This window comes from Juglans microcarpa x Juglans regia, chromosome 2D (assembly GCF_004785595.1).
Source record: "Juglans microcarpa x Juglans regia isolate MS1-56 chromosome 2D, Jm3101_v1.0, whole genome shotgun sequence".
Taxonomy (NCBI): domain Eukaryota; kingdom Viridiplantae; phylum Streptophyta; class Magnoliopsida; order Fagales; family Juglandaceae; genus Juglans; species Juglans microcarpa x Juglans regia.
The window spans coordinates 8152340-8178104 of NC_054596.1; the positions used below are offsets into that span (position 1 = coordinate 8152340).

General features: G+C 36.7%; 3 protein-coding genes across 11 annotated transcripts; 2 read left to right on the plus strand and 1 right to left on the minus strand.

Moving 5' to 3' along the window:
• Positions 1 to 987: 987 nt before the first annotated feature.
• LOC121248298 (putative glycerol-3-phosphate transporter 1) lies at positions 988 to 4294 on the plus strand. Its single transcript, XM_041146720.1, is given in 4 exon segments — positions 988 to 1146; positions 2030 to 2707; positions 2710 to 3105; positions 3439 to 4294. Coding segments are annotated over 3 exon segments (1551 nt in total). The 5' UTR covers positions 988 to 1146; positions 2030 to 2109; the 3' UTR covers positions 3996 to 4294.
• Positions 4295 to 8584: 4290 nt separating this feature from the next.
• On the minus strand, positions 8585 to 11168 carry LOC121248389. Of its 9 annotated transcripts, none has more exons than XR_005937433.1 (2): positions 10650 to 11168; positions 8585 to 9009 (listed from the first exon to the last, which is right to left on the minus strand). XR_005937433.1 is itself a non-coding variant. In XM_041146853.1 (2 exons), exon 1 carries the CDS (start codon positions 10901 to 10903, stop codon positions 10730 to 10732), a length of 174 nt encoding a protein of 57 aa, XP_041002787.1. In that variant the 5' UTR covers positions 10904 to 11168; the 3' UTR covers positions 8585 to 9009; positions 10683 to 10729. The 9 variants fall into 9 exon arrangements, 3 of the variants coding, with proteins under 3 accessions (XP_041002787.1, XP_041002786.1, XP_041002785.1); XR_005937434.1 differs by having other exon boundaries at positions 10297 to 10727; XM_041146853.1 differs by having other exon boundaries at positions 10683 to 11168.
• A 1733-nt stretch (positions 11169 to 12901) lies between these two features.
• Positions 12902 to 20825, plus strand: LOC121248285 (E3 ubiquitin protein ligase RIN2-like). Its single transcript, XM_041146702.1, has 13 exons — positions 12902 to 13063; positions 13428 to 13925; positions 15299 to 15376; positions 16131 to 16217; positions 16316 to 16437; positions 17149 to 17245; positions 17346 to 17451; positions 18347 to 18504; positions 18610 to 18747; positions 18823 to 18890; positions 18977 to 19207; positions 19852 to 20233; positions 20500 to 20825. The coding sequence occupies exons 2-13, from the start codon at positions 13686 to 13688 to the stop codon at positions 20554 to 20556; spliced, it is 1764 nt and encodes a 587-aa protein (XP_041002636.1). The 5' UTR covers positions 12902 to 13063; positions 13428 to 13685; the 3' UTR covers positions 20557 to 20825.
• The last annotated feature ends 4940 nt before the right edge of the window (positions 20826 to 25765 follow it).

Genomic DNA, 25765 nt, shown 5'->3' on the forward strand with positions numbered 1-25765 from the left:
GCTGCCGATGCTTTGGCTGGGCAGTGGCTTTCGGTGGTTGTCTGAGGGAGGAGCAGCGACGGTGGTTGGCTTGGCTTCGGGGTGGCGAGGCAGTGGCTCACATGGAGGGAGTGGTGCTTTGTTTTCGGGAGCCAAAGTAGAGGAATAATGGCTGGGCAGTGCGACGGGGCTTCTCTACGGTGGTTCTCGATTTGGTGGCAACGGCTGTTCTCGGGGCTTCTCTACGATAGATGCTAGGATGACAGCGGCTGTTGGTGCGTGCATGCAAGAGTGGCGCCGTGGATCGGTTGGGGTTGATGGCGGATTTGTCGTGATCGGCTGCTGCGTGAAGTTTGCTGTGCATGCATGTGGACGTGGGTTGTGAAGAAGAATTCGAATAAGGGAGAAGGAGTGGGACGTGGGTTGGTGTTTATCGGTGAGGTCTGTGCATCATTTGGGTTGTTGACATTTGGTGTGCATGTGCAGGTGCTTTTGTCAGCATAGTCAGTGGGGAAGTGGGCAGTAAAACAGAGCATATCCATACTGTCACTCACTTGATGCCCGTTGCTCATATGGCTAAGGAAGACAACATGAAGACGATGAAGGCAAGGTGAGACAATGAAACGTCCTCACTTTTCTTTCTGAGAGCGCAAAAATTGGTTTCGAAATCGAGTTTGGCGTCTAGGTAAGGTTTCTGAAAACGATCTTCCGCCTTTTTTTTTTTTAATATAAAACTGATGTGGCATGGCCACGTCAGACGATTCCACAATGGGAACCCAAAGACGGGTACCTGTAGCAGAATTGAATCCAATATAATATACAATATTTTCAAGTTAGACTAATGAATTATGGTCTTTATGGAGGGTGCTTTTGTCATTTCAAGATGCACAATGGTTGTATGGTGATATAAGGAAGATAATTCACCACAAAGCATCGGAAAGGCGGACTAAGGGTATTATAGTGATTTAGTACTCATAAAAATATTATTATTATCAACCTTAAATTAGCATCTTCACGTCGGTAAGACTCTGCGTTGGGAAGAAACTGGAGTGTTCTTTGGGCAACTGAAAACCAGAGAGGCGCAGAGAGAGAGAGAGAGAGATGCTATTTTTATTGTCATCGTTTTAGGGAGAGAAAGTACGAACCGGCGTTCTAGTGTGTGCACAGGTGAGCTCAGACCTAAGCTCACCAGTAGATTTAAATTGTTATATTTGTGTATATATATTTCTTGGTCCTTGGGGAGGTTTCTTTGACCGTTTAGCTTTCTGCATTTTTTGAATCAGTTTTCTAGTTTCTATTTAGAGTTGGGTAATCGGTTTTATCAGGGAAACATTGTAGAGGATAGGAATTTGATAACGGGTAATTGCTCAAAGAGACATTTGACTTGTAATTTTTTTTTCTAAATTTTGTTACACGTTTTTTACCGCTTCAATTTTCTTCCTTGCATTTCTTAGTTTTATTTCGTTAAGAAAGATCTTTGAGAAATCGACTTTTTTTGGTTGATATATACTGAATTTCATGCTGATTGTTGAAACTCCCTCTCTCTTTCTCTCTCTCTCTCTCTCTCTCTCTCTCTCGTCCTTAGTTTAGAAGTTTGGAGACGTAGATGTTATGCTATAAGTTTTTTTTATTAAAGTCGAGGATTTAACCTGCAAAATTGTTTTTAGCCCATATAGTTCTAAAGCATCTGTTGCCATTAGCATTCCCTGAGCATCTTGAACTATTCGGTTCAGTTTCGCGACAATGTTTGGGAATAAATCCCAAAAAAGTTTGGAAGCTGGGTTAGAAACTTTCTGGAGATTGGTTATTTTTTAATGTTTCGAATAAAAAGAGCAAAGGAAAAAATAAACCACAGAATAAGAAATAGCATTGAAATGTCCGAACCCATGGTGTCGAAATTGGAAGCACTTGATTGTCAGCATATATTTCGTTGGATGATTGCAATTTATTGAACATTGGTTGATTCCCCCAGTGTTCTCTTGTTAGTTTCGGTACAATTGTTTCTTTAATTGCAATCTCATATATCATTCTTTATTTTTCCCATTTGTAGCTCGCAAAGTGTGAAACCTATAAGTGGAAGTTAAAACTTGTTCCTCTTTATACCTTCCAAAGTGAGGAAATCATACATACATGGGCTCATCATCAGAACCAACCACTGAGAGCAACTACAGCAAGCCCCTCGGTATCCGATTCTTAGAGAACATCAAGGGAACCACACTTTCCTTCAAAACCCACCAAGCAATTGTTTTGATTGTAACATTTTTAGCATATGCGAGCTACCATGCCACTCGAAAAACCACAAGCATTGTTAAGAGCACCCTTGATCCCCAGTCATCAGATGTGGGAGTGAAGTTCGTAACATGGAGGACATCTTACTTCCAGGAACCGGCTAAACTTTCCTGGATGATTGGGGATGGTTGGGCTCCATTTAATGGAACGGATGGGACTGCCTTGCTTGGAGAACTTGATGTTGCTTTCCTCTCTGTTTATGCTATGGGAATGTACTTCTCTGGACATTTGGGTGATAGAATGGATTTAAGGATATTCTTAACAGTTGGAATGCTGGGAACTGGTTTGTTTACTTCCCTCTTTGGCGTTGGTTACTGGGGGAACATACACAGTTTTTGGTACTTCTTGATGGTCCAAATGATTGCTGGTTTGTTCCAATCCACTGGATGGCCTTCAGTGGTTGCAGTGCTAGGTAACTGGTTTGGGAAGAGCAAGAGGGGTTAATTATGGGTATATGGAATGCCCATACTTCAATTGGGAACATTACAGGTTCTCTGGTTGCTTCTGCTCTATTGAGCTATGGATGGGGTTGGTCCTTTGTTGTGCCCGGTCTCATGATTGCTTTTGTTGGTATGGTGGTTTTTCTCATATTGCCTGTTAATCCCGAGCCCGTCGGAGCTAATAGAGAGGGTGACGACTTACATTCTCCCAAGAAAACTGGTGAGGGAGTAGCACAACCTTTATTAAATTCAGAGTCAGTGGTCAAAACGAAAGCTGTGGGCTTCATAGAAGCGTGGAAAATACCAGGAGTTGCTCCTTTCGCTCTTTGCCTCTTCTTTGCCAAATTGGTTGCTTATACGTTTCTCTACTGGCTTCCATTCTACATTACTCACACAGGTACAGTAGCTTATTTGCCATTTTATTGTTATTATAGGATTATAAAATAGAAAAAAGAAGAAAAGAAAAAAGAAAGGACATTGTGAATTATAGCACTAAATGATCAAGTTTTGCATTTAAAACAGGCCTAAAATCTTCACAGAAAGATGATCATATCCTTCGATATTGAGGGAATCCACTCGTTGCAGGGGTTTCTTCAACCGAGCATAATTTTGGGTCTCATTTCAACTCGAATTAATCATGTGTGTCTTGAAGGCATGCTTGCGTTCAGGAATCATCAAAATTCGTTATCGAATTACAAAATAACATCTTCGTATGTTTTTCATTTTGTAGCTATTGATGGCAAATATTTATCTAGCACAACAGCTGGAAACTTGTCGACATTGTTTGATGTTGGTGGTGTGCTTGGAGGAATTCTTGCCGGCCACATATCTGATCGCTTAGATGCCAGAGCAATAACAGCAGCAAGTTTCATGTACTGCGCTATCCCTGCTCTGTTCTTCTATCGAAGCTACGGACACGTTTCCTTAACCATAAATATTGCTCTTATGTTCATCACGGGCATGTTTGTGAATGGACCATATGCTCTTATAACAACAGCCGTTTCAACTGACTTGGGTACTCATAGTTCATTGGAAGGGAACTCCCGAGCACTGGCAACTGTGACAGCAATTATAGATGGTACAGGTTCTGTTGGAGCTGCCATTGGACCCCTATTAACAGGTTATATTTCTTCTACGAGCTGGAGTGCAGTTTTCACAATGTTGATGGGGGCAGCTCTAATTGCGGGGCTGCTTCTAACCAGGCTTGTTGTAGCCGAGGTGGCTGCAAAGATCGAGTACTCAAAGTCGCAAGGAGTGCCTACATCCAGACCTGCACTTGAAGTGTGACATTTTAGAGGTTACAGTGGCTCATTTAAGCTGCCAGTGTGTGATTTCCTCTGTAAAGTTCATAAGCTTAGTTCACCGTGCCCATTGTATGCCAATGAAGATCCTTTATTATGATCAAAGCATGAAGAGGGTGTTTTTCAACCTTCTCTATTATGATCAAAGGGAGGGGGTGGGGAGTGAGTTCGAGGAATCTGTAAATGGTTTTTATGTCCAAATTAAGCATGTATGCATCATCCGGAAAGATGAGCTCAGCAACTGAGCATCTATTCTCAACTTGATTGCCTTTTCGCTTATTTACAGTTGCGTTGTTTTAAGATTTAGGGAGGGTTGAGATGAGACATGAAAATATAAAAATTTGGAAACTTTCTCATAATTTTATTTTTAAATATCACTTGAATATAAAATATTTTTTAATTTTAAATCTTCGTTCTTTCATCTAATTATTATTCAAATATAAAAATTAATTTAACTTTTACAAATTTTAAAATAAAACATAAAAATTAATATAATTTTTTTTAACATAAAAATACAAATTATATTAAAAATTAATATTTAATTTTTTAAAATAATTTTTATTATTTAAAATTTGATAAATATCTTTTGACAAAAGAAGTTCCTCGAAAGGCTTAAGCATAATTTTTTCGGTCATTTAAGGACCACCGACAACATCAAGCCGACAACAATCATGATTATTCAGACTAGATAAAAAGGTCTAGAGTCCTACCCTTTTTTTTTTTTTTAAGTGTGTATAGAGTCCTACCTTATTTGTGAATGAAAATGTCGTAGGAAACTCTATAACAAAATGTGGCTTGGATGCTGCCACAAATAGTATCTTTTGAGAAAAAAGCTTTATAGTTAGAAAAAATTCTCATAAAAATAAACATACTAGTACGGTTTCATATACTTTACATTTAAAATAGTTGTAGAGAGATAAAATATCATAACCTATACTTAGACTTAGTCCATCAGGTCACCATTAAAGACAAGAGGGATATAGAGTATACAAGTATCAGATGAGTCAAAGAGAATGAAGGAAGAGAAGGGAAGCTGACACATGCAAGAGAGACCAGCCATCTCATGGCAGGCTAGCATGTGTAGTGAAGGTCAGATACACAACTACTAACAGTTGCAATAAGAGGATCATATAAAAGAGAATGTCTAGACAACTTCTCACACGGACTCACATTCTCTCTCAATCAGATCTTCTTCTTCAACATCTAGAGGAAGACAGCATCTCTAATAAGAAGAGCTACAAGTTTTTTTTGTACAGTAAAATATAAGGAACCATGAGTGACTATAAACAAATATATTATAATGGATACTCCCCTCCCCAAACCTTGTGGACATATGCTTATCGCCGAACCACGTAAATCTTAGTGTCTATTTCTCTTTACTTTTCTTATACTTATTTTCTATTCACTGTCATGGACGTATGCATTGCCACTGTACAGCCACGCCGGAACACTACCGGAAGCTTCAAACAACATCGATCGAGGCTCAGTCAACTTAGTGGACCGAGAATAAATCTTTCTCTCACTCCGACCTGTTGTGCAATTTTTACAGTATCAACCATTATTGTCCAGACCTGCGAAACACGACATCAACAGTAAACTAAGCCGAAAATGGATCTTTCTCTTTCTCCAGTCTGTTATGCGATTTTTATAGCATCAATCGTTATTGTCCAAGCTCACGAAACACAATATCAATAATAGTTTTACAATTCAATATAATATATCAAGCTATGTGAATAAGTGAGTTTGCTTTTGTAACATCTGTTGACATTTTGAAAAAACCCGAACAACATTTTGCTCCTCTTGCCTCACGGCACCGTGTAGTAGATGGAAGGTTTCAAACCCCTGCATTGGTAATTTGGCATTGGCTCGTTTAACAAGGGCAAATTCCGGCGCAAACATTGTTCCAATTTTTCTTCTCGATTAATGAACCACATAGGCACATAAAGTTTCTTGTGGTGTATGCTGTGCCAATGGCCAAAGACGACAGAGAATGTGATCAAGAAATTTTGCGCCAGGGAATTCAGCACTGCCCTTTGCTCCCCCCACTAAACGCAACAACGTTTGACCTTGAAAATCGTGTACGTAGTGCTATGCTATTTGCGATGCCCAATCACCTTTCGCCCATGTCATCGTCGGCAGTGAAGACAACCATTTTTACGTGGAAGACTAAAATATGGCCTTTATGAGTTAGCCTTAATTTAACGAGGAATGAGATGAGGATGGTGCCCTCCTCATCAGCTCCGAGTCAGGTTCTAAAAAAAATTGCTCTGGTTCTGGAGATTAGATACTTGCCGACGTGGAAAACACCATAGACACGTAAAAACCACAAATTGGTGTGATATGTCAAAAGCTGTGTACTAATTGAATTAACGATATATCTAAAACTGTGAGCTAATTAAATCATAATAATATCTCTAACCACTACATTAACATTTCGGGATTCCCTTATCAGTCATTGATTAGAGAGAGATAAGACCAAGGGATGATTATACCTTCACGAAATCACACTAATTAATTAATTAATTAAAGGTTTTGCTATATTTTAGTTGATAAATAATGTGGACCATGATATAAATTAACATATTCTAATTTAGTGACTAATCATGCCTAGTAATCTACTACTAGACTTTAACACGATCGTTTCTATTTTATTGTCAATATTATGAAATGAATTATTTTACTCATCAGCTCTATACCACATAACTTCTGACGTGGGTCTTTATTTATTATTTATTTATTTTATCCTGGATCACTTTCTATCAAAGCCTCGAGCCTGGAACAGATGCAGAATTTAAGACGACAATGGACCAGACCCAGACTTGTTCGGCCACTGGAGAGTGAAGAAAAAACGTAGTTAGGATGTTTTATAAATTAGCCCATAGAGGCCCAGAAAAAAAGGCCTACATAGAAACAGCATCGTCTGCTTCTGCGTCTTACCACATCTTTTCATAGCAAGTTCGATTCCCCATAATGGCAACATATATTACATTTGATTTTTTGGAGCAACTTCTTTGTTTCCCATCCCTTTTCAACGCATGCTTTGTTTTGTTTATGTGAATGAAGTAGCCGAAAACCACATGACCCAGCTGATCTCCAACAAAATCTCTATCCTTTTGAGCATATTTCTCTAATCAATCTAATCAGTGATTCTTTTTAGCTCAAGATTTATATCAGACAACAAAAGACAAATCCTGAATAATGTGTTTATTTGCTGGTGGTGGTGGGAGTTTTCCACCTGAACCCAGTTGGTCTCAGATATCACTCTTGTGGTGACAATTGGGCCTGCAACCCAGCCCGCCCAAGGATATTTTGGGTCCGACCTGACCCAGTCCATTCGGGTCCGGTTATAAACGTTGGGGGTTTTGTTTTGTTTTTTTTTTTTTCAACGGGACCTGCTGCTTTTACCGAAATGTTCAAGAAAGAACAAGAAATCTGCAGCAGCTTCCACTTCATCGAAGACTCCTGATTTTAATCCGGTACTTAGCCTCTCACAATTTTCATCTCAAAACCTTAAGGCCAAGGAAGCCCAAGTTCTTAATCTGGCTTTCCCAACTATTGACAAAAAATATCATGGTTTGTCCCAAGGAAACTCTAGTAGTTCTGCTTCCTCTGCTCCTCTTTCAGCTTTTGAGCTGCTAAGGACTGGAATTGCTTCAAGGGTTTTGAATACTTATATCCCATCACCTATGCTGGATACAAGTACGTTGTACTACTCAAATCAACCCCAGGTTTCTCTATTGATGGCCTTGGAACTGGGTATGATGAAATTCAAGAGAATAGTGTGCAAAGCTTTTGTTTCCTTTCGGAGAATCAAAGCAGATTTCGGAAAATTGCCTTTAATTTCCTCTCTTCCTTCTTGCCATGTCTTTTTTACCCGGCTGGTTACTTGCTTTAAGGTTGTCCAGGATTAATAGAAAGAATATATAAGAATCACAGGGCAACAATGGAGAGTTATCGTTATAGACCTCGTCAATATATTGAACAATGATTAAGGACTCGCATATTGGTTTCCAATTGTGGATGAGAAGTGGGATTTTCTTGTGAACCGGATTCATCTGGAGAAGCAAATCGTTCTTGTTCCTCGAGTCTTCCTCCATGTACTCATACTTGATCCCCTTCTCAGCAAGGGCAACCCTGACCCTTATCCAAACATGCTAGCCCAAAGATCGAGCATAACCCCCTCCTCTGCCATTGTTACGGGCCTCAGAAGAAGGGATCCTTCTCCCACCGATCAAAACTTGAAGCCATTATAAAAAAACAGCAGCGAAGAATAAGAAAAGGAAGAACGGTGGCTAGGGTTTGAGGAGAAAGAAAAATGTTATGGTCGGTGATCGGTTTCAACCGACTTTGAGAATGTTAAGCCCGACTTATTGTCTAACCCGTTCAAGCCGCTTTTGTGTGGGCGGGCCCAATCGGGTCTTTCGGTCGGGTCGGGTCGGATCTTGGGCACATTTTGCGCAGTCCTAGTGACAATTGAAGGCTTTCCTACATTTAGGCTTTTAGATTAGTCGTGACTCAAATACAGAAATGATGGCTGAACTAAGAAGATATTCGGTCTGGCATTGACAACGTGACTGAACCCAGAAAATGGCATTCATTGACAAAAGTATCATTAGCTCATTATCATCGCTATATAATTCATGCATACAAGCGTTTTCCATCTCTCATTAACCTCAAAGTAAAACAATGATTTCAGAAATACAGACTAAGACCACCAAAAGCTCCGCCTTTTGGGATGGCCAAGAGAAGAAGAACCACTTTGTGATCATACCAGCACTGATCACCTAATGACTGCAGAGAATTATAGATCATGACTGGTGTAACATCAAAGTGGCCTTCTACTCCATCGCCTCTAAGCAATTGAACATGCACAAAAAATGGCCACCCACACATGTCCACGGACACAAATACGCATGATGCCTCCTAGCAGCAATACAATACGAGTTAGACTCAGTCCCAAGACACCATGCCTTTTCCCCTCTTGTCCATAAAAGAACTTTCTACATTTCAGATTAACAAGACGAAACTTAGTAGGTCATAATGGTTGCTAACAACATCAACATTGATCAACATTATAAACGTCTCAGCAGCACAATATTAGGCATGCGTTACGGTGAATTAATTGAAGGATATGGCCTTCAACAAAGACAAAGGCTCAAAGGCTTTGGGCCTTGGCTCAATTCAGAACAGTTGAGACATAAGGCCATGTCTAGTTAGGCTTTGCTAGTACTATGGAAGTGTACTGATTGAAAAAAAAACAGAAAGGAATTCCATAAGTTAAAGATCCAAGAAGGTGAGTGAGCCAACAATCATTCACAATAAGCAACCAAAATAAACTCTAAAATTGTTGAACAAAGAATTTGGTCAAAATCAACTTGAAATGATCCAAATCACAACAACTGCCTTTTGAAGCACCCAAAACTAATGAAGAAGACCTCACAAGTTATGACCCTCAAATTTTCATGCCTCAATAAGCAACATAAGGCTTATTGATAACGCCGTATTTGCAGATTGCATACAATGTCATGAGAAAGGGCCAAGCCATGAAATATCTCACAAAAGGCACCATAGAATTGAAGAAAGCAACATGAAGCATTTATTTTCTATAAAGTTTTTTTTTTTTTTTACAAGTATGAAGTAATTTTATTCAAAGCACAAAGGAGCTCACAATGAAGCTTGTATAGTAAGGGATTTGCTATCTTAGCCACTATTTAGGTGATGAGGGAGGTTTGAGTTTTCTATTTCATAGAAACTGAATACTCCAACTCATCCTCTCGTCCTGATCATGCCATAACTAAAACTTGTGGCACGGGAAAAATATAAACTACTCCAAGGTATAACTCGAAGGGTATTCTTTCTTCTCTTCAGCTATAAAGAGTCAGATATTTTAGCAACATGAGTAGAGAACACAAAAAGACTACTCATTAGTAAACAGAAGAATCTAAATGATCCAACTAGTATAATGGACCTGCAGTAGCCTTCAATATATATAGATGAGATTGCGTGGACCATCACTGGCACTTTTTCATAAATTCCCTCGACCAATCAGCTTAAAAAGAAGTTAGTTTCTCGGCAGATGTTGTTCTAGATCAATCAGCAATTTCGGTTCTTCATTCACTGGAACAATATCTTATTTGAGGCAATCATTTTCTTTCGGTGAATATAGTCAAATGTGCTCGGAAGAAGGTGGAGGGTGAGCTCGCGGGTGGGAGAAAGAAACTTACTAATACACAAAAGAAAAGAAAATAGTGATATAGCTGGTCTATGTAGTTCAATTGGAAACCCACCTTTTCTCATAACTAAAACTGTTTCGTTATTGTAGTATAGCATAGAGATTAATGCCAACTCATTTGGCCCCTTCCTCATAACCTATCCTGGATAAGAACAAGATTGCAAAACTAGCGAACCTTATGCAAAATCAGTTTATATTAAGGACCGAATCGCACGCATAAAGCTGAATATCATAATGCTAAAAAAACAAGCAGATTTGTTTCTTCAGAGTTTTTTTTTTTTTTCCTTTTGAGTATACGAACTTAAAAAGAAATCACAAGTACCGTTTTTAAATTGTCTCTTCCCAGTTCTTTTCTTCTCATATTGTCTTTGAAGAAAAGAAAAAAAGAACGAAAGAAGAACGGTGAACCTGGTTGAAAAGAAGACAGCATCATTTTCGTACTTTGCTTTAAATGAGTAAATGGAGTTGGGTCGAATCGAATGCTAATGTTAGTCACCGTCACCCCGGCTCTTGGGCTTGCGGTACTTCTCTTCGATTTGCTTGGCCTTGAATTGGGCGGTGTGGGCGAGCTTCTTGATGTTCGGAACGTCGTAGTTTTGAGCTACGTAAATCCCGCACACCGTCCCTACTATGAACGAGAAGCAGCTTCTTATGATCCCCATCCACCCACCACAACAAAAAATTAGAACTGATGACAATGGTTTTGGCCCTTTGATTGGAGTCTAAAATTTTGGGGCTTTTAGGATTAGGGTTTTTATAGATGTGAGGAAGAAGACTCTGGAACCAGGAACCAGGAACCAGCAACTGTATCAGAATGTCCCACTCCGTCTCCGTCTGCGTCACCGACCGTCGGTTGATCTTAATTCTTAAATGGTCGTCGTCCGCCATGCGCTGGTGAAATTTGGTGTCAATGGACCGTGTGGCGTGGGCTAATTATGAGCCAGTCTTGCTCAGTTAACTTCGTCGGCCCAGCCCAGCGGATGTATTTACCTCATAAACAATCCCGTCGGTTGACACGTTTTTTTTTTTTTAAACACTTCGGTTGGCACGTTTTTTAAAACGACTCTTCGGAGGTGTACATTGGCATTGGCACAGATCTAGCTTTTCTTCGGTTAAAATTTAACTAAAAAAATTTATTTAGCCAACCACTTTCTAAAATTATATGTAATAAATTCTCTAAATTTATCATTTAAATATTTATTTTTATGTTATTTTATTTTTTATTTTCTTGGTAGTTATAAATGGAATGTTTATTATTAAAAAGTTTGTAATAAGAAGAAATTTGCCTGCTTTCCATACCCTTCTTAGAAAAAGTTGGGATACTGCAATGCTGCCCAATTTGATTTTCATTTTAATAATTTTCATTTTCCAGTCAAATGAGATGAAAAATAAATAGTAATATCCTTACGTAACATATGGCTTATTGACTTGACCCTATAAAATTTAAAAATACAGATAGATTTTATAAAAATAAGTTCATTAATATTAAGAGTATGATGACTTGATAGTACATGATCCAATTTTTCAAATGAAAAATCTGGATTCGAAATCCCTTAATCCTTTATATAAAAAATAATAAGTTTACTAATTGATATGATCTACGTTAAGTTATAAAATTATAGTTTTTCTTAAAGCAATTACGACGGTGCGTGTTCTATTATAGTAGTAGATGGAGGCTGGCCGTATGTCACTATCGTTTTTAGTCTCGATGGATGGAAGCTTGTTAGGTGTACAATAAATTAATGGAAATAAAATAATGGTCAGCCAACAAGTTTACTAGTCAGATCTGGCCAAGATCAATAATATAGGCTAAAATCACTACAACATTGGCTGTCTAGCTCGCTATATATATGTATATATATATATATATATATAATGTTTAAGACAACTAACTCAAATTTGTCTAAAATATAAAAAGGGGCCAAATTAGTACTAATGCTCTTCCAACCAATCTTAAAATTTAATTATTCGTGTCAATTAAATTTTATGGAATACATGAATTAATTAAATATGTCATATATCTAAGTTTTAATCTAATCGCTAATTTCCTACTCTAGAAGCGTGACATGATAGCTAGGGAATGGTCACAACTCACAAGTGACCGAGAGTTGTATTATTATTATTATATTTTGTTGAATATTTTTAAAATATGAATACTTGGTGGTTTTTAAGTTATTCGTACCTCATCTTACTATAGTAATTTCTAATAATTAGCTCTAAGAATTATCATTTTATATAATATTAATAAAAAGGGCATAACATGCTTAAAAACCCACAACCAAAAGATTTATTGATAAACGTGTTTTTGTAAAATGATGATATTTTTACAGGTCAATATTGTTATTTACTTAAGATATGGTTTAGTAAATGATTGTAAAAAAAGTTATGTGTTTATTATTTATTTATTTTGTTAATGCTACCCCACTAAGGAATCTAACAACTAATTAAAATGTAGAGACTACCACCGTTAGATCATATGCTCAGTTTGTGCAAATAGAATTAAGAAATTTCATATCAATAATGTCATTTTCTATAAAATCTGTTAGCCATTTTCTGATATATAAATAATATTAGTGACGTGATTAAAGAGAAAAAGTATGCAAATTCTAGGAAACTATGATGCTAACTTTATACCCAAATAAATGGACACAATATACATTATATTCAAACTTGTTCTAGGATATTTTGGCCATCTCGCTTCGGCATGCCGCAAGAACTGACCAGACGTAGAAATCTCTCTCCGTCTCTGCAAGATGCGATTCTGATGAAAATTGCAGAAACCCATGTCGAAGCAGCCATTGCATCGTCGTAGATCGAATCAGGTCCGTCATGTGTTTAATCTCTTCTCAAAATCTTCCTCAATTATTCCATAAAAATATCAAAATTTAGAGATCATAGATAAAGTTTCCGAATTCATATTTCTTCAATATATCCATTTTCCAATTCTATTTTACGGAAGGTTTAATATTTTGGGGTTTACCTAAATTCACGTTTACCGTTTTGCAATTGGAATTCTTAAACATTTTTTTTTTTTTTTGTTGATTTTCACTTCGACATCGGGATTTCTCTGTTCACGTATCTGTGAATTGAATTTAACTGTTATACTGCGGATTTAGATTCTTCTAGATTAAATAAAGAAAAAACAGGGGAATAGAGAACTAAAATTTCTGACTTTTTATGTTCTAGGTGTTTGGGTTTTGAAGAAATGAGAAATTCACAGCCTTTTACACATTGTCTTAGCGAAAAACAGAGCTTTATCACTTCATCTTGGGCGGTTGTAGGGCCATTGCAGTAAGTTTTGGTGGGCTTCGAAGCTACCTTAACGTTTTTGCCACTTCAATGCTTAATTGTGATTCTAATCGTCAACGATCTATGCCGATGACGTTCTGATGAAAACTTGGGAGTTGGGTACTGGTAAAGAGGCTGAATATATTGTCAACACAAATGGGTGTGCGCTACATAGCCATCTCGGTGTTGTCTACGATGCTAAGCTTTGTTGGTCTGCAATTTTGGATGGAATTGACTTTAGATGAGCTAAAATCGGATGGGCTAATCACTGAGAATTTTATTCACTCAGAGAATGCAAGCCGTGTCATTGAACTGCTTTTTGGTTCTTATGCCACCATTGCCCTGCTGACAACTTTCGTGCTCAATGTCTTTGTTTTACTTGTTCTGTGTCTTAAGGTATGCTTGCTATTTCATTTTGGTGCTTTTGATACCAATCAAGCCTCAGTTGATCAATGAACAATTTGTAAACCGGACTGCATGTTCAGTAAGGCAATGTGTGGTAGAGAAACCCAACTAATTGCATTTATCTTATGTATACAGGGATTATAGTGGTTAATTGGTATCGTTGTTAAGTCCATTGTATGTATATAATACTGTTGTTGATATAGGAAGGTTTTTTTTTTTTTTTAATTATTATTTTTAACAAAGAAGGCAAACCTTTTCTACATGTTTTTTTGTTGTTAGTATTTTTTTTTCAAAATGTGCATTTTACTTGGCAATGTCACGGTGATTGAGTGATGAAAAGAATGCTAAGATTCAATTTTACTATATAAGTGACTGCAAACGGGTATAATTCTGTGAAAAAACTGGGTTGATTGTGTTTTCTGTAAAGAAGGCCAATTTATATACACCTATTGGATGCCATTGGTTTAGGTGAAAACCCGCTTTCCGTTGGTTTCAAGAAAGGTGGCATCTATTTTATTTTATTTTCTTTGGGGAGTTTGGTGTTCAGCTGCTCTGGCAAGATAATTGGGTTTATAATTGCATCTAACTATGATTCCCTCAGCTTATCCTCTGCAAGCTGGGTTCTTGGCTTTTTGTAAAAGCCTCAAGAAACAAATTATAGTAAGTGTATGCCATAGGAAATAGATACATCTTAAGTGTGATGGCAATAGTTAAAATCTGAATGGAATTGGTCATCTGAAAGCTTTGCTATCAATCTGACAATCTGTTTCGATGCTCATGACATATAATTATACGAGTAATCTTGTCATGCCAGCATCTAGATCTCCTTTTGATATGTATAATCCCTGGTCTAGAGCCACTTATGTGAACTCAACAATTTGAAATAGGATTATGGCTTTGATTTCGATTTAATATATTTAACACTAAAATTCACTCATGATTCAGAACGATAGTCGTGAAACTAGATATAGTTTCAAGATAAAATTTGGAAATCCTATAATGATGGAGACTGGAATTAGAATTCCCGGTGGAACAATGGCCTAGCCCCATGGACTAGTTGTTTGGTGGTGTCTTATTCATATAAGACTGAAAATCATATCGCAAGTTATGTAATTATTTAGGTAGTCAACTGAAGTCTGAAAATCTTATTGAAAGTTTTATGTAATTAATTAGGAAGTCAACTGAAGAAACTTGAATTGATGATTAATAGAACTTGTTTATGGAGTCTATATATAGTGTATGGGCTATTCTTTTGCACTGACCAAATACAATTGAAATAGTTAATGAGATCTTCATGAAACTTATGAAATTTAATGACCAATAACATTGTCTTGACAATCATGGTTTATATTTTTCATATGCAGACTATATTCTTTGCGGAGTTGTATCCTTCTGAAACTAGGAAATTGTTGGAACGTCTTATCAATTATGTTATTTACAAGGTAAACTTTTAAAATTGTTGAAAACAGATATATTTTGATGATGATTAATGGTGATGTGCATCTATGCACATATCACTTTTATTTGTTGCAAACAAATATATTTTTATGATTATTATGAAGGCATCTTTCTAGATATCACCTCTGCCAAATCAAAGCATAGAATTAATGTTCTAGTGCTTTAAATGATTGGGGTTTGTTTCATGTTCGGCCTGTACATGGTAATAAATACAGATAGGAAAATCGTTGTCTCTGTTCTCCACTTTTGTATTTTTTAGTTAATGCCTCAATGAAAGTGTCAATACCTCAATGAAAGTGCTTCTGGGATAACAAGTGTTGACAAAAATTAGAAGTATTAACTTTATTATTGTTATCAGTATTATTTGGGTTGCATACCGTATCAACTTAGCCCTTAACTTTTAAAAATTGATATGGTAAGAGATAATTGGTTGGTGTGACAATGGGGCTTGTAGGAAGTCTTTATAGAATTTAAATTTATCTACAGACACACACACACACACACACGCACACCTTTGATGTTATCTTGATATATTTGCTATCTTTACCCTTTTTTCAATATTTATGCTAATGACCATCAGGCCAAATGGCACCCAAACCCCTGGAAGAATGGGGTGGTTGATAATTTCATGCAATCAGGACCCACTAGGGGCTTATTTTGATTACCAATCAAGATAAAATAGACCAATGTTTATGGTTCAGTAATCCTTTTATTTTTGTTGATGAATTTATTGAGCAGGGGACATTTCTACCACTGGTTGTTCCACCAACAATATATCAAGCAGGCTTGTGGTCAATCTGGTTGACTGTGCTATGTTCTTTAAAGGTACATAAGACAATATTCCATGATGGGAATGTTGATATTAGTTGTTGATACGAAAAATGAGTGGCATATTTCCTAACTATCTACTAGTTATTACCCAGATGTTTCAAGCTTTGGCCAGAGATCGACTTGAACGCTTGAATGCATCTCCTTCTGCTACCCCTTGGGCATATTTTCGTGTATATTCTGTCTTATTGTTGGTCCTCTCTGTTGACTATTTTTGGTATGGTTTAATTCCCCCTCTTTCTCAAGCTGAGGTTCAACAAACTAATTTTTCCTTTATTTACATTTTTTGGCAGTTTTCTTTGTCCTTTTCCTTTATTTTATTTTATTTTCTGGTTTTGTTGTGTGGATGAGTTGAGGGCTGTTTGGAAGGTTTGAGTGTCTGGATGCTAGTAAGTAAACATGTAATTGGGTGCCACATTTGATCAGGTGTGCTTTATGCCATTTGTCAAATTCTGGAGTATCAGAATTTTAGAAGGGATTTCTTCATTGTTGCTTGCTAAGTACAGAATGGTAGCCTGTTTCAGTATTCGACTAGGCTTCAAGAAAGTGCTTGATATGTTTTTGGCCAGCAGGCTAGATGATTCACTTTTATTTATGTGGGACCACCCTATGATATTTAGTTATTCAATCTCTTTCAGGATTCATGTTGATTGCTCTAGCTGGCTGTGTAGTGAGTTTTATCCGTTTAAGGAATATAAAATGGGTGTTGAATTTGTTACCATATACCTTAGGCTTCATTGTTGATAGTGTCCCTTAGGCTTATGTGGTGGTTATATACATGCTTCTTTGTGTAAAACAAAATGGAGACCATGAATGAATAGAAGTTAATAATATTAAGAGCTTTTGTTCTTTCTCATTTCCTATTCTCTCCTTCCATATCTACACTGTCCTTTTCTTTTTCTTATATATACTTTTATTTCTTGAGCAGGATTAGGCTATGCCTGGTAACATATAGAACGCTGGGTTCATCTATGTTTCTTTTGTTATTCTTTGAGCCTTTCAGTATTGCTTTTGAAACACTGCAGGTAATGTTATTAAAACACGTCTTGGCAACTTTTTCATGGTCAGATCCTTTGAGATGTCTGTACTCAGGTTGTTGTCTGGTTTGTGAAATATGCTATGTAGGCAATTTTAGTTCATGGATTTCAGTTGCTTGATATATGGCTCCATCATTCAGCAGTGAGCAGTGCAAACTGCCAAAGGTTCAAACTTTTTGATTCATCAGCAGCAGGTAGTCTATAAAATTTCAAACTTTCTGATTCATCAGCAGCAGGTAGTTTATAAAATTTCAATTTCACTATCTTAGGCCATGATGTGTCTACCCAACACATCCACCTGCCATATAATGAAAATTAAGTAAGAAGTCTAAGAAAAAGGAATGGTAAGGAAATTGGTACATGCACACCATGCACACTAAATCCGACGTGTTTGTATTCTTTTCTTGTTTTTCATTTGTATTAAGCCCTTCCTACAGCTGATTTTGGCTTGCCCAAAAATGAACTTAACCATCTCAAAAGATAAACTCTCTCTCTCTCTCTCTCTCTCTCTCTCTCCCCCCCCCCCTCCCCTAATTGGTTATTTGCATTTATTTGCTTTTCCTATTATTGCCTCTCAATGTGTATAGTTAGTATAATTGTTCCTAAAGTAGGAGTATACGCACACATTTCAGGCACAATTGAAAAAGGGTGAACAAACTATTTTGTGGGTTACATTGAAAAATACACTGTAAATTTAGCGAGTGCTTGTCAAATGTGAAATTAATTCTTCTTTAGATGGTGGGAAAAAATGAATGGTGAACCACACAGTATAGGTAATGGGGATTGTTTGAAAGATACTTAAAGTTTGTGGTTAATGGATGCAAAATCGACTTTTTTATTAGGTATTGGGGGGTATAATTGGAGTTAGTAACAAGTGTAATAAGTGGCTATATGTCCACTATCATTGGTGGGTGATTTTTGAATCCACCACTCAATTAGACAGTGAGGCAACAGATATGACTGAGTGGAAAATGTTGTTGACATGAAGTACACCAAACCCTCAAATTGAATGTGAAAAAAGGGATTTTATTTAATTTAAGCTGACTCTGGTGAATTTAATTTTTCCTGACTAAGGAGTGTTGACTGCAGGTTCATTATCGGAATGGAAAGGCATTCTTCTTCGGTATTTGGGTTTTGCCCTGGACATGGCAACATTTTTAACGGCACTTGGTCATTATGTGCATATTTGGTGGCTTCATGGCATGGCATTCCATATCGTGGATGCAATCCTTTTCCTAAATATACGTGTAAATATTTTATAGCTATTTGATTATTTGAATATGCATTTGATTTTTTTATTTGAATCACAATGTACTGTTCAGTCAGTATGATTCCATAAATATTGTGATCAGGCCTTGCTAAGTGCTATTTTGAAGCGTATAAAAGGATTCATCAAATTGAGAAAAGCTTTAGGTACTCTTCATGCTGCCCTTCCTGATGCAACAACTGAAGAGCTACAAGCATATGATGATGAATGTGCCATCTGTAGGGTATGATTAGGTCTTCTCTTTTTTACTATTTGGTTATGATTCATCCCTTGAAGTTGATGAACTGGCCAATGACAGGAACCCATGGCTAGGGCTAAAAAGCTACACTGCAGGCATCTTTTTCATCTTGCATGCTTGAGATCTTGGTATGACTCATAATTTTGGTATTTTACACCGTTTGCTTTCCTATTTTCAAGCATGTGAGTCATGTAAATTTACTCATTGATTCCAGGTTGGATCAAGGTTTGAGTGAGACTTATTCGTGTCCCACTTGTCGAAAGCCGCTTTTTGGTACCAGACCTGAAAATGAAGCTAACCCCCATACTGGAGAAGTTTTGAGTGATGAGCTGCTTGCCCATCAAATAAGTGCTGGACTGGATCAGCAAAACACTTCTGGACATACCCTACCCGCAGGAGTATTTCCAAATCAGACGCAGAACTCTCTAGAAGGCAGCCCTTGGAGGTTCACTTACAATATATTATTGCAGTATCTCTTGCTTGCCTTGAATAAGTAGACCTTGCTGCCTCTGTCTTAAATCATCTGTTTGACAAACTGGCATTGGAATCCCCTTACATAGATCACCAGAGTTTTGTTTTGATTTTTTTTTTCTATTTTCTAAATACTTTGAGGTGAAGACGGTGTTATAGCTCCTGAGAAGTTTGGACCTAAGTTTGGGATATCCCCTGTCCACCAACTCTACCAGCTGTCCAGCTGGCATCTCAGATCAGATGTTGGTTAGAGAGAAGCCTTCTTCAGGCTTTCGCTGAAAACTAAAAATTTTGTACCTATAAATAATGACTCACGTAATAAAATACTTCATGGCTGGCTACATGCAGAAGTGCGATTTCTGAAAAAGAAAAAAAAAATAAAAATAAAAAAAGAGTCTTTAGAAATTTCATATGCAATAACAATATAGCTGTTTATAGTTTTACTCTTCCAGAACAGTTTAATTTCTTGAAGTTGCATGAACCTGTTCCCTTGAATGTAAATTTCAGTGACCTCAAACACCATACGATAAGCAATTTGTATGCATGGGTGTTTTTGCAGTAAGTTAATCACTTTTTCTTATTTCTTTTATGGAAACATTTTCCCCTTTTGCTCCATAGGAGTGCTGGACTGGATTCAAGTTGGTTGCATGCTTGGCCAAGCCAGGGTGTTGACGGAGCTGGACCCTCTACTGCTGTCAGATCCGTTGGATTAGGGAGAGTTCAGATGATGATGAGGCATCTTGCATCTGTAGGAGAAACCTATGCGCAGACTGCCCTTGATGATGGTGCTTGGAGCCTTTGGCCTGTGAATCCCTCTCAGCCTCCCACAACTGGTTCACCAACCTCTCCTGCTGGTGGCGGCAGATACATTGGAGGCGCTAGTGGTTTACATATGAGGACTGCCTCACACCCTGCAAATGACAGTATAGCGAACATGCTTGCCATGGCTGAGACCGTAAGGGAGGTTTTGCCACACATGCCTGATGACATAATTTTCCAGGTATAACTTGGATTTGCTTGTTGTCTCTAAGCTCTCTAAAGTTGGGTGTCGAGTTAGTACCTGAAGCTTGGTATATACCATATATATATATATATTTATAGTTTTCTCCTTAGAATCTGACCATTTTAATATATGGATGAATTAATATTTTTCTGCATAAATTGTTCTCTGAGTTCAAATCTAACTTAGAATGGAAGCTTTTGAGATTGAATTCTTTTTCAAGAATCGCCTAATCTGTTTAATTTCCAATGCATCAAAACTTTCAGGACCTACAGCAAACAAATTCTGTCGCTGCCACTGTGAATAATCTTCTCCAAATGTGAGTATATCTTTGGTCGTAACATGTTCAGTACTTCTCAGACGAGGTTCCTGGTTCATCGTATGCCTCCTAAAGGTTTGTTGGCATGCACAGCTTGTGGTGGTCAAATTACCTGAGTTTTTTCTTTTTTTGAATTTCTCTATACCCTCTTTTAAAAACATACATTAAGTTTATTTCCTTTGTATATAAAGGCAATCAGTTGTATTTTGTGAAGAAAAACGGCGCTAATGTATCTTTTTGGCTCGGACAAATAAAATTGCTATCCAAGATGATGAATTTGTGGATGGTGGCCTCTCTCTATCCTCTTCGGCTGTAGAGGAAATACTTTAGGAAGTTATGCATTGGCACCCTGTATTGCCAAATCGGGCACTTTTATCCAACAGTTTGTAAGGGATTCATAGTAAGTCTTGATGGGGATTTTTCCCAAATTTGCCACTTTGGTGGAGAGCTTGTCACCAAAATTGCCAGGCCAGTTTCCATGTTAAGAAAGAGAGATATTTGAGTTGATTGAGAGTGGCCTTTTTTATGGGCTAATCATGCAATATTTCTAAAGATGATGAATTTATAAATTATGCTGCCTTTTTATTTATAGGTATACTGAAAATACACTGCCAATTTATAATCCATAATAAATCATCCATTTTCCGCGCTTTTGTATAGAATAAACATGAAAAATGATTAAAATATTAAAATGACCAATCAAATACCGTGTGGATTAGTTGGTCATGGGTGCATGCAACGCCACCACTAAGACACAAGGGCACAGAGAGCCGACCAAGAATGGCAATGCTGCGCTTTTAGGTAACACATGACTTCTAGTGGGGTACACTATTTCAAGCTCAAACTCCAAGCCAGTCTTTGCCTTGCCGACCTTCCAACCCTCAACAGCAAACATCGGTTCTTAATCTCGGGTGTCACTTCGATCTTGTTTATGTTCGAAGTTAGGGTAATTTGACCCTTGTTTTTAAACTATAACCAAAAACTAACTATTCTGCACTGCACCCTTTTAACCCAACATGCTCAAAACTTCCTTTCTGGTTTTAATTTCTCTGTCCATTTCAACTTTTCTCACCACGTCCCGTTTCCAGAGGACCAGGCCGCTAGCTAGTTATTGCCTCTAGAGTAAGTGCTGACCCATGTGAATCCCAATCAAACCATTCTCGTTTTCAATTTGGTTTATTCTGCAACGAAGAATTTAAGATTATTATTATATGCTCTTACGTTAGAAAAAGGATCAAGGACGATTCTCCTGTCATATTAAAGGGAGCAACCCGACAGGACAAGCCCTTAACAAACACTATAGGCTTAAAAAAATGCATGTGTTTTGCCATAATCAGAGGATGTTATTATAAAACAAATATTATTTTGATGTTTTCAAATGTAGCCAATCAACTTTAAAGTCAAGTAATCGAGTTTCGAACTTATATAGACAACATATATGTTTTTGTGGTACCAACATATATATATATATATATATATATATATATATATATGTAGTTCACAAGTACAAGAAGACACAGAGAATGAGAGAAGATGCGGATTTTGATTACTGGTCTGCATTATGGCTACGCGCGCAACTACTGGAGAAAAGTGCATGTAGCAGTCATTTTGATAGAAAACATATAACACCATTTGAGAATAGAGGGATATGATAGTCTTCCATTTCTGTCAATATGTTGATGGATTATCGACCAAAATTTCAACGTCCGGTGCAATCCTAGTTAGCCTCGAACGTCGCAAACTCTTCAACAAGACAAGCACAAACACAGGAAGAGCGTTTCATGATCATGTTCTGTTTTCTTCGTTATTTTTGATAGGTTTTCTCTCCCAGCTTTTCTTATCTTGTAGTGGAGATCATGATCAATGCATATTATTCTTTTCTCAAAATTTACCACGTACGGCTGTATCATCAGTCCAGGTAATGCGAAAATTACCAAAACCTAATATATATTTGATGATCTGCAACATGTCTCCTCCAATATGCATGAATTAAGAACAACAAAAGAGAATTGTGGTAGAGAGACTCCAGTCTTTCCCCTCAAGCACGTCATGATGGCCATCCAGAGCATAGTGGGCTCAGCACTTGTGGGTTAAATTTTACTCTAATCAATGCATTCAACACGTTAAATAAAAACTAAAGCCAATGAAATTAAAGAGCCAAGTATAATGGTATAAGTACTTATGTTCTAACAGCATATATAGAATAATCGAATGATAAAATTTTTGTCTAGGTGAAAAGGTGCGGGAGTGCAACAAACACGGAACCACTAAAGCATGACGATCAAGTTAAACGACACTGTTTGGAGGTTTTCGATGAGAACAAAACGGGCTGGCTCTAGCTTCTACATTAATTATTAATACCTACTCTCTGTTTGTCTTTGACTTCTTACACTCTTTGGGCAGAGATTTCCTCATCATTAACATGTTCATCGTGGACTTTTTTTACTGCATTCCCTGGTATTTTGGAAAAAAAGGCTTAATTAACGTGTGGACTTCCTTAATTATTAATTTAAACTTAGATTAAATTAAGTTTGTAGAATATATAAAACAATAGAAAGGAAGCTATAAATACAATAAATTATTGATATTAATTGATTTATGTAATAAATTATATATGATAGAGAATAAATTATATTAGCGTATATAAATATATGCTTCTTGAGTATGGTAATTAATATGAGAGAAACAATAAAAGTACAATGCTCCTTCTTACGTACTCTTATGGCCTCGTATGGTTATACAATTGAGAAGATATGAGATGAAATATTTTATTAAAAATTAAATAAAATATTATTATAATATAATTTTTAATATTATTTTTGTTTTAAAATTTGAAAAAATTAAATTATTTATTATATTTTATGTTGGAGTTTGAAAAAATTATAATAATTATTTGAAATGAGATGATATGAGATAGTTTAACCAAACCAGACCTTAATTCTTTCGAAGTACTTAATTTATGAAAGTATAGCACAAAATCTTCCGCAACCCTACAAGCTGAAAAATGAGTATTTGTGACTAATTATTTATTATTATTTGAGATGAAAATAGACTTATTTTAATTCGTATAAAATAATCATTTCGCTAGAAATAACTAGTCACAAATAAATAATTTTTTTTTAGCAACGAACGTAAGTAACTAGCTAGCATTGAAAATGCCAAACCACATGCAGGTTGTTCCCAAAACAAAAATTACTCCGAATATTGTAGTTCTCCGCACGCGCAATACACTATTAATATCAAATCAAAATAATATCAAATCATTTATATTATCTCCGCATCGGACAGCCTGAACTTTGTCTCTTACAATTACAAAGCCAGCCCACCTTATAATATATTTACAGTATATATTTCCCAATTACCCCCCGCTTCTCTTTCCAACTTTAACAGTCTTGAAAGACTACTCATCCCACTGATCATGATCATGTCCATCATATGTACTTTCTTCGTCTTCCTCCTGTGCCTTTCCATGCACGCGTGCAATGCTCGCAATCTTGGAGTGGTCGATAAGGTTTCCAGCTTAGAGTTCGTTGTTTCTGACAAGGTTGGACCACTTGTGCATGCTTTTATATTTCCCATTTTCTTCGCTAATTTCTTTAGGCTATATCTGAAAACTTAAAAGACTTTGATGTTTTCTCTTTGCTCAGATGTTCTCATTAACTGTTTATCTACTCTCGCACTACTGCCTGTGAGGCTGCGATAGATTTTGCTCTCTAGCTAGAAGAATTTTGTTTACTCATTTTTATCTTCTGCATGGGGTGCATGTTGAATCAGGTTCAGCTTAAAGCGGAATCAATTCAAGGAATTAGATCAGGAGCAAATGGGGAGAAGATTGATCATGACATGGTTAAGGCAGGTACTGGTACTGCAACTACACAAAACAAGCAAAAGGACACGTACATCGGAGGGGAAATTCCAGGTCTAGTTCCAGTCAAGCCTATTGTTTCAGTTTCACGCATGCCCCGCAAGAACCTGCACGATGAACATCTCGGCTTTTACTCGGATTATTCTCGGCCTAGAACCCGCCCTCCCTCTCATAACTGAGTTTTATTTTCTCTCTTGATTCGCCATTCATCCCTCGTTATCTTTCTCTTTTCAATTTCTATGGCTCAAGTTTCATGATTTTCTATCATAACTTCATTAATCCTTGAGCCGCTTGATCATGACCATATAGATAGAAATAACGTACGTACTCGATTAGCAGCAGCCTTATAGTACAAGGACTATGTATATTTGCAACTTCATCAAAGGAAATTCCTTTCATATATTCTTCTGTTATTTGTACACCAAATGAGATCGGTCAATTTATGAATCTATATATTGTGGTGGTCTTCTTCTTCTTCTTCTTCAATTTCTTCCTCTTCATATTATTATCGGAATTATTTTTTTAATAGGGATGGAAAGCGTACGAAGTGAGACTTCCATGTCGTGTTGTCACGTGGGCTTGCTTAGGGCAAGAAGTAGTACTGTTGAGGTAAATTACTCCAATAATATTGCTTTTGTAGTTATAAATTAGAGGGATCAATAGAGGGAAAATTTTGGGTTAAGGCCCTGTTTGGATATAGAGATGGTTTCATCTCATCTCATCATTATAATTTTTTTAAATTTTCACATAAAATATAATAAACAATTCAACTTTTTCAAATCTCAAAACAATAATAATATTAAAAAATAACATTCTAACAATATTTTATTCAACTCATTTAAGGCCCCATTTAGATTCGGAAGTGTTTCATCTCATCTTATCATTATAGCTTTCCCAAATTTTCACACAAAATATAATAAACAATTCAACTTTTTTAAATCTCAATTCAACATTTTCAAATCTCAAAATAATAATAATATTAAAAAATAATATTTTAACAATATTTTTTTCAACTTTCATCTTTCATCTAAAACCAATTCATCTTATTTCATCTTTGAATCCAAATCAGCCCTAAAATCATCTCATCTCATTTCATTATCCAAACGAGAAATTATGTAAAGGACGGGCACAACTAGCTAGGGCAAGCTCATGATCCCACAGTACACATATTATACATATATACTTTCCATTATGTATCATTAATAATGGTGAATGTGACAATGGAAAATTGTGTGCATGCAAAAATTAAGCTTACATATGGATGTTAAGTACTACTTCTATATATATTCGAGCGATGCTGGCCCCAGAACTCAATACTACAGGATATCATGTGCATGCATGCCTGAAA